This window comes from Triticum urartu, chromosome 2 (genome assembly GCF_003073215.2).
Source record: "Triticum urartu cultivar G1812 chromosome 2, Tu2.1, whole genome shotgun sequence".
Lineage (NCBI taxonomy): Eukaryota > Viridiplantae > Streptophyta > Magnoliopsida > Poales > Poaceae > Triticum > Triticum urartu.
In genome coordinates this window covers 689373115-689382056 of record NC_053023.1, presented here as the reverse complement: position 1 = coordinate 689382056, position 8942 = coordinate 689373115, and the positions used below count along the sequence as shown (strand labels likewise).

Here is an 8942-nt window from a genome sequence, read left to right as displayed (position 1 = left end):
AAGACTATTCTCATAACATCTGAAATTGCTTCAACAAATGAAAAATGTTTTGAGAAATATATATGCCCCCAACAGTCTATGGAAGCTATTCATGTTATTTCCAAGTAGTTTGAGTAACTTTACAGAGTTGTGTTGCCGAATACCAGGATAAATTCAATGAAGTAGAAAATATCTGAATGAACTGAAGAGTGGAACAGTGCACAGCCTGCGGAGTGTTAGTATCCTCTTCAAGAAAGTAAGAACCGAGACAACTTTGCTTGTCAAAAGAGCATAGAAGTAGTACTAAAATTGATATGATGAAAATATCATCAATCAAAATGCATACACGATTCATAATACTATGGTAAAACATAGAAATAAAAATGCAGATGACTGTTTGTCCTCTGTACAGGACTAATCACTACAGGAAACTTTGTCCAGTATTTCCTTCATGAGAAGAGGACAGCTTGCAACCAGATGCTTGAATCCATCAGTCGCCATAACAGTCGGTAGCACATTCCATGCAGCAATGAACTCAACACAAGCTTCCTTGAGATCCTTGCAATGGTGTTGCTCTGCTAAAACCAGTGTTGTTGCCACAGTCTCGACGTCAATGCTCTCACATAGCTTGCTTTCGCAAAGCACCCTCAATCTATCTAGCCCGTATCGGTCCGCGGCGACTAGCAGGTGCTGAAGCTTTGCCGTTCTCCCATCTTTGGAGTGTTCATCATCAGGCATGGAATCTGTGTACACAAAGTGAAGAAGCGCCTCAAAGACTAGGGGCTCGATGTCGACAACGTTGATGCTCTGTGTTGCCTTCACCTTCATTGGACCAAATAGTTCAGCCTTGAAAACCGGAGATCTTGCAGCCAGCAAACACCCGTGAGCATGGAACAGTTGGCCACGCACGATGAACGTCACATCTGCTCCTTGTCCATCTTTCCACATGTGCCTGAGATGGTCTTGCAGATTCGGCTGTGGTACTACGACGAGGTTCCTCTTAGCCACGGTTCGAGGCTCTTTTGTAACGGTGAGGATGCATCGTATAATCAAGTAGCAACCTTTGACGTTGGTCGATGATTTCAGCTTTGATTTCTGAACGAATTGGGACCAGCCCCAGACGGTACCTTCTGGCGAAAAGACATGTTCAAACTTAGAAAAAGCCAAGCTGGTTACTAACAGCCGTGCTTTGCCCTCGTTTACCAGCATATTCAAGGTAAACTTGGTTTTCACGTCCTCCGCCAGCTCGCTGACACAATAGAGAAAGGCTGACGCAAAGCCGGTAGAATCCTCCCAGCACCCGTCCGGGTAGAAGTCGATCTTCCAATCGTAGCCAGCAACGCTGAATGTGCTTGAGCTAACGAACTCGCCGACGCCCATGCCGTCGAGCTCAGGGTAATTGGTTACCTCGAAATCGTGCGTCGCGGTGAAGCTCTCGGAGATGCATCTTGACGACGTCTTGGGAAGGCTAACTACGGAGATGGAGTTGCTAGCCATGGCAACGAGGAATGTGTGGGCGTCGTTGTTGCAATTCACCACGTGCAAAAAAAACTTTATTTCTTCTCAACCTTCCAGTGTTACAAACTCACGCCATAGTGCCTACATATATATCCACACGTACGAACTCCAGAACTAACTATGACGGCAAGACCTACTCGGACTCGGCCTGTTTATATTTTTCCTAATATAAACACACGGGCAACCTTGATTCCTATTTGGACACATAACCAAACTAAGCTATCTAAGCCTGCTCGAATGCTTGTTGCATGCAAGCCGGACTCACTATGAAATTAACCTACTATCGCTCGAACATGAGCAAGCCTAGTAGTAGTATCCAGCGTGGAAACCAACAGGATATACTAGTACACTAAGGGCATTTCTAACCGATTCCGAAAAAAATAGAGAAGTGTCCGGCCTAATAAACCTTAATGGAGTATTTATACAACACTAAATTTTAATCGGTTCTAGCCGATCCCCTAAATTTAGTGGAGTAAAATGTAAGTTTTCATAAATTCAATCTAATTTCAACCGAAATTTGCATGCATTTAAACATAAACATAAGTTCAACACATAGATAGTAGTCTTGACAACCCAAATTAAACATAAATTTAAACTTAAACTAAACTACACTCAAATTCAGTTGAAGTGGAGGTCGAGTCAGTCCTTCCTCGCGAGGCCACCCTCGGTGAGAGCTGGGTCCGGGCTGGTGCCGTCGTCATCGTCGTCGGGAAAGACGCTCCGCCACTCCTCAACATTGATCTCCTGCTCGCCGCCATTCTTGTCGCCTTCCGCCTCGTCGTCGGAGATGACTATGACTTCCCCACCATTGATGGTGCAAATAGCCCGCTCCGCCTCCACGAGCTCCGGGTGTGGCCGGCGGAGGTCCTCCATGTAGGCCTCATCGACGGCCTCCGCCTCGCGGCGCCCCCGAGCCTCTCGGTTCTCCCGCACCATCCGAGTGCTCACTAGCCCCGGCTCCGGCAGGACGAGGCGGACCGGCGCCGTCCCAAAAGGGAAGTTCAACCGGACGATGGCGACGTGGTACTGGACCTGCCACCAGTCGTACTCCATGGCTGCGAGCTTGGCCGTGTGGAACGACCCGAGCCACCTCCATTGGTGGGTCTCCCTGTCGTTGATCTCCGCCACCCACGTCCCCCACGAGCGCTGCCTGATGCCGAGGTAGGTCCTCGTCGGCAGCCACGGCGGAGAGAGCTCTGGGAAATCCTCGAATCGGGTGGGGGCGGGAAGATCGGACGAGCGGTGGCGGTTCGAGGATGCGCCAGTGGACAATGATCCGTGGGCGTGGCGGCACGGCTCCGCGCCCCGTATCGGCGGCGGGGACTTCCGGCCACCGCGTATGGTCATTGGGAGGAAAGGGGCCGGCAAGGAAAGCGGGGGACACGTCGGCGGCGGGGCGAGGGGAGAAGAGGAGGAAGAGCAAAGGAAGAGATTGTTACTCGGCCGTCGCGAGCCAGAGTAAATATACTTGTGGGAATAGGGAAGGAGTAAATTTTTTACTCCATTAATCAGTATATGAGATCGGCTAGGTGCGACCTAGAGGAGAAAAAACACAAATATATTCCCTTATGGAAGGATAAGGGGTCGGTTAGAAATGTTGCAAGCTCTTGCACATAAACTTCCTATACAGACGTGCCTACTTGCGAGGGAGTACAAAGCAATACTCCCTCTGTAAACTAATATAAAAACATTTAGGTAAGAGATCTTTTACGGTATATCTAAGATATATGGGTCATCCATTTTAGTGAACCAACGCATCCGATTGACCAATACTACCACCCAATTTGTGCAGTATATTAAGGCATTAAGGGTATTTTAGGTAGTTCACAAATCAAACTCAGCTTCCCGAGGACATGCGAGGTTATTGACGTAGGCACACCTTGGCGATATGACGCAGCCACGCCGCGCCAAGCCGCCCGGCGGCCATCCACTGACGCATAGGAACTGATCTCTAAATTGCACGGAGCCCCAGGCCACGCATAGGAACTGCTCTCTAAATTGCACGGAGCCCCAGGCCACGGACCTCACCTCCATCCGCTGCCCTGAGATCACTTCCTCCCTGCGTCGTCAAGTCAACGACTTCCTCTCCCTCGCGTAGATAGTTCGGTCCTTCACCTCTCTCTCCACTGTTAGATGTGTGTGCCTGCTGATGGATGGTGCGCATCTGTGCTAGCTAGTTCTGAATGTGTGTGTGCTTGCGGGATTAGTAGTGTGCGTGGTGGATTGGTGATGGATTAGTGATGAAATACTCAACGAATCAATCCAGTGGCGACATAGGCTTGACACTTCAACCAGCGGATCTTCTGATATGCGCGCCGAGAGGAGAGCAGGCAGCGTACGTCGAAACGGCGGAGGTTGTGGGGGGCGGCGGCTTGCAAACGGCTTTGGGCATTAGGATGGCGAAGGTTTTGGGCTGCGCCGTGCATGCTGAGTCGGCGGCGATTATTGGCCACGTCGGTATGGCGGAGCATGGCGACGACGGCCTGTCCGCTAGGATGATTGTAATTAATTAGATGATCATATTTTAATTAGTTAACTAATCATTACAGTTAAATCTCAAAGGACAGATTTATCCCTGATAAGGAATTACCAAGATCGTTGGATTAATTTAATACTACTCATTATATTGGGTAGTATGATGCACCGTAAAAAATCTCTTAAATAACTAAAATAGTGATCTAAATGCTTTTATATTAGTTTACGGAGGAATTACGTTCGAACTGATCATGACCCGAATCCGTGACTTTGCCCAGTGCCGGTTCGTTTGTGGACTACATGACATCTGGCACCCTCAAACAAATTGTTGTTGAGTACCTTGCACGGGGTCAACACATAATTTGGTTGCTCGAAAAGAACACATAATTTTCCTTTTTTTTTCTTCTCAGCTCCCTAGTTTCTTTTATTTTGTACATTATTTGTTTCTTTTTTCTTTGATACTCCCTTGAACACATCCAACAGTTTGCTAACCTTTGGGACAAACTAGCAATGGTGGCCCTCCATGACGACGTAGAAGACTCAATTATTTGGAAGTTCACCAAAGATGGGATATATTCTGCATCCTCGGCTTACAAGGCTCAATTCGAAGGCCTCACCACCTCGGACCTTGTCCATTCGGTGTGGACGGTGTGGGCGCCCCCTCGGTGCAAGTTTTTTGCTTGGCTCATTCTTCAAGATAGGATTTGGACTTCGGACCGCTTGAGCCGCCGTGGTTGGCCTAATTGCGGTCTATGCCCTCTTTGCAAGCAAACCCAAGAAACCGCGGCTCATCTGCTTTTCCAGTGCCGCTACACCATGCGCATTTGGAATGACGTCCTCCCATGGCTCGGCATGCATCACATCACCACGTCTACCTGGGTGACAAGGGCTTCGGTCAGAGAATGATGGAACGCTAACCTGCAGATCCGTCTCAGCTCGCCCAAGGCGCTCGCCTCCCTCATGATGCTCATCTCTTGGGAGGTTTGGTCGGAGCGCAATGCTAGAGTCTTCCGCAACTCAGCGGCCCCTTCCATGACCATCATCAGCAAAATCAAGCAGGAGGTATCGCTTTGGGCTTTGGCTGGAGCGAAGCATTTGGGTGTTGTAATGCCGCGAGAGTAGTCCTTTTATTAACCGCTTTGCGGTTTCTGTCTAAAACTTTCTCCCTTAATCAATGAAATGGCAAGTCTTTTGCCTTGTTTCAAAAAAAAATACTTCATTTATTCTACATTATTTGTTTTTTGTTTTTCATTTTACCCCTCCCCCTAATTTTCTTTTATTATATGCATTATGGCGGTCATCACCGTGCCAGAGGCGGGCCGTCCTTGCTGCTCGGCTACATTGGAGACTACGGGTCACCTTATCTTCCGTTGCGAGTTTAAAGTGCGGTTTTGGCAGCGCCTCGGGCTATCTCCGACCGGTATCTCGGTCAGGAATCTACATCTCTTTGACGTTGCTCCGGGGTTTACGGCTGGATCACCTTCTGCTTGTTTTGCTCCTCGGTTGCTTGCATCTGCGGAAACGACAAAATGTCATGGTCTTCTAGGAAGACACACCCTCTCTAGATGCCACAATTAATGAAAATTGTCGCGATGACGCGGTCCTATGAAAGTCCAGCATTCTGGTTTTGACCATCGGAGCCACGTCGACGATCGGATTCGCATGTTCATGTCCCGTTAGTTTTTCTGGGTTTGGTGGTTTTGGATCTGCCTTGTAAATTACCCCTCTCAGTACAAAAACCTAGGCGTTTTGGCCTTTTCTCTAATGCCTAAAAAAGGGCCCGCACGTTGTAACGAAAAAAAAACATAATCACCAGTGGTCATGACCACATTTGGCTGCATCACCGAGATACATTATAACTCTCAATTTTGTGAAATCATGAACATTCTTTTAACTCATAAACATATTTGAAATCATGAATTTTTTTTCAAATTCATGAACGCTTTTACTAATTTTGAACATTTTCTAAAATTAAAAACAGTTTTTGAATTCATGAATATTTTGTTCTATTTACAAGCATTTTTGTAATAAAAGAATTGTGAACATTTTCGCAAACAATTTTCTTGAATCGGTGAACATTTCTAGAATTGACAAAAAATTGGAAATTGGTGGACCAATTTTAAAAAGTGACGCACATTTTTTTATTGAACGGACATTTTTAAATGCATGATCATTTTCTGAATCAACGAACATTTAATGAATGGATAAACTATTTTGTAACTCATGAACAGTTTTTTTATTTTTAGGATATTTTTTCATTCATAAACATTTTTTGAATTGGCGTAATTTTGTTCGATTTAATTAACATTTTTAATACATGAACTTTTTGAAAATATTTGAACATTTTTGATTTTCTGAACATTTGTTCTAAAAATTTCGAACATTTTTTGAATAAGCAAATATTTTTTACAAAGTTCTGAACATTTTTTAAACCCACATACATTTTATGATTTATTAAAGATTTATTTCAAAATTATCATTTTTTATTTTCGATTTTTTAATGAAATACCAAATGATTTAAAGTAGAAAAGAACGAAAAATAAAAAAAATATGTAATTTAAAAAACAGGCTGCCCGGATATAGTCAAACGAGCGCGCTGCGCCCTCTCCCAGCGCAAAGAGCCCAATATAGTTGGTCCCTACAGTATGGGCCGGTCCAAACGGGGGATTTCCTGTGTAAAATGTTATTTTATTTATCACTTGTACGTGGCATTGGTGGGCAATATTTTGCAACTTTGAGGGTAATTTTTATGACATACCACTAGAAGATAGCCCTTTTATTATTAATGTATAGATAAATCAGGTGAGGGATTCATGAAAGAAACACAACTTTTCTCTATGGATTTTCCCACTTGCCCCTTTTTTGTGAGGGTTTTCCCACTTGCCTTGTACTTGCCAAATTGGCCACACGACTCTACAAACCCCAAAAGACTGACTAGCATCACAAAAGGAAAATTTGTGAGTCCTCTTTCAAACTTACTCTACATAATGTAAAGATTGCCGACGATTTGAAACATCCAGATATTTTGTAAATCTTAATTTAGAAATGGATCTGAACGTGCAGTTTTACAAAAGAAATGATGTTTGTTTGTAATTAGTACACTTGAAAGTTGTTCATTGGTTTGAGTAATTCTACAGATCTACATTGCCACAATACTCAGATAAATGTTCTTACCGTAATGATTTCAATCGGGTAGAAATTATCTGAATAAACTGAAGAATGGGAAAGTGCACAGACTGCAGAGTATTATCCCCTTCAGGAAAGGAATAACCGAGACCATTTGTTTTGCCAAATGTGCTTAGAAGTAGTACTAAAATAGATATGATGAAAATAGCGTCAAAATGCATACACCAACGCATAATATCACGGTAGAAGATAGAAATTGAAATGTAGATGATGGATTGTTTGTCCTCTAGACAGGACTAGTCAGTACGAGAATTTTTTTCCAATATGTCCTTCATGAGCAGAGGACAGCTCGCAACCAAATGCTTAAATCCATCAGTTGCCATAACAGCTTGTAGAACATTCTGTGGAGCCATGATCTCAACACAAGCTTCTTGGAGATCCTTGCAATGGTGCTGCTCTGCTAAAACCAATGTTCTTGCAACAGTCTCCACGTCAATGCTCTCACAGAGCTTGCTTTCACAAAGCGCCACTAACCCATCTAGTCCATACCGATCCGCAGCAACTAGCAAGTGCTGAAGCTTTGCCGTGTTCCAGTCTTTGGAGTGTTCATCATCAGGCATGGAATCCGTGTACACAAAGTGAAGAAGCGCCTCGAAGATTGGGGGCTCCATGTCGACAACCTTGATGCTCTGTGTTGCCTTCTCCTTCATGGGACCAAACAATTCTGCCTTGAAAACCGGAGATCTTGCAGCCAGCAAACACCTGTGAGCATGGAACAGGTTGCCACACACACTGAAGGTCACGTCTGCTCCTTCTCCCTTCTTACGCATGTCTTCCAGCTGGTCTTGCAGACTCCGCCCCGGAACAAGAACACGGCTCCTCTTGACCTCAGTGCGGGTTTCTCCGATCACGGTGAGAACACACCGTATAATGAAGCTCCCATTGCTGTCAGACCATGATTTGAGCCACGATTTCCCGATGAACTGAGCATAGCCCCGATAAACGCATTCCGGAGTGAAGGTATACTCCATCTCCTCAAACTTGGTGACCTGTGTTCCACTTTTGTCCAGCAAGTTCAAGGTGAACCTTGCTCTGACATCCTTTTCTGGGCTAAGACAGTTCAAGAACGCCGAAGCGTTGCCGAAACTGCCATGTCTCACGCCGTCCGGGAAGAAGCTGATCGTCCAGTTAAAGCCGCCGACGCTGAAGACCGTCGAGCTGACGAGCTTTTCGACGCCGATGCCGTGGAGCAGCGGGTAGCTTGTCACCTCGAAATCGTGCGTCGCGGTGACGCTCGGCGTCAGGCATCTCGACGAGGTCTTGGGCAGGCACTGGCCATGGCTAGCTGCAGCGGTGGAGTTGCTGGCCATGGCGAAAGCGAAAGAGGAATGCGAGGGACGTCTCAGGCTAGCGTAGGGCTTTTCTAGGCGAGGGAAGTGAAGGCGCGGACGCACGCTCGCATGGGAAGTTGGAAGTCGTTTAGTTTCCCGGTGAGCGGGGTATTAACTCGGAATGCATACCGTCGTCGTTTGAGCGGAGTAGTTGCAGTGGGAACAGAAACGAAATTCAATCGATTAAACATATATAAATGAATTATAACTTCGTGTTCACATGAATCGTTAGTTAGCGAGAAGAGATGTGAAAGGCACACGATACCAAAGGGATTCATCACGCCAACACCAACTGGCGATGCACCGCATGCACAACGTGTCCGTAAGGAAAAAAATTGCAAAAAAAAAACATGGGTAAGGAAGACGAAGAATATTTTCGATGAGAAAACCAGCTCCGGCCATCTCATAAAAGACTTCGGGACTGTTTGGATTCTAGCCCACGTCTGCCCAACC

At 45.7% G+C, this 8942-nt stretch overlaps 2 protein-coding genes across 2 annotated transcripts; both read right to left on the bottom strand.

Annotated features, from left to right (window-relative positions):
- Positions 1-393: 393 nt before the first annotated feature.
- Positions 394-1476, bottom strand: LOC125534120 (BTB/POZ and MATH domain-containing protein 2-like). Its single transcript, XM_048697417.1, has one exon. It carries the CDS (start codon positions 1474-1476, stop codon positions 394-396), a length of 1083 nt encoding a protein of 360 aa, XP_048553374.1.
- Positions 1477-7394: 5918 nt separating this feature from the next.
- Positions 7395-8468, bottom strand: LOC125534119 (BTB/POZ and MATH domain-containing protein 2-like). The gene has a single exon (XM_048697416.1). It carries the CDS (start codon positions 8466-8468, stop codon positions 7395-7397), a length of 1074 nt encoding a protein of 357 aa, XP_048553373.1.
- Between the last annotated feature and the right edge of the window lie 474 nt (positions 8469-8942).

What these genes read in the sequence shown, in the direction of transcription:
- LOC125534120 (XM_048697417.1), bottom strand. Translation starts at nt 1,476, where the DNA reads ATGGCTAGCAACTCCATCTCCGTAGTTAGCCTTCCCAAGACGTCGTCA.
- LOC125534119 (XM_048697416.1), bottom strand. Translation starts at nt 8,468, where the DNA reads ATGGCCAGCAACTCCACCGCTGCAGCTAGCCATGGCCAGTGCCTGCCC.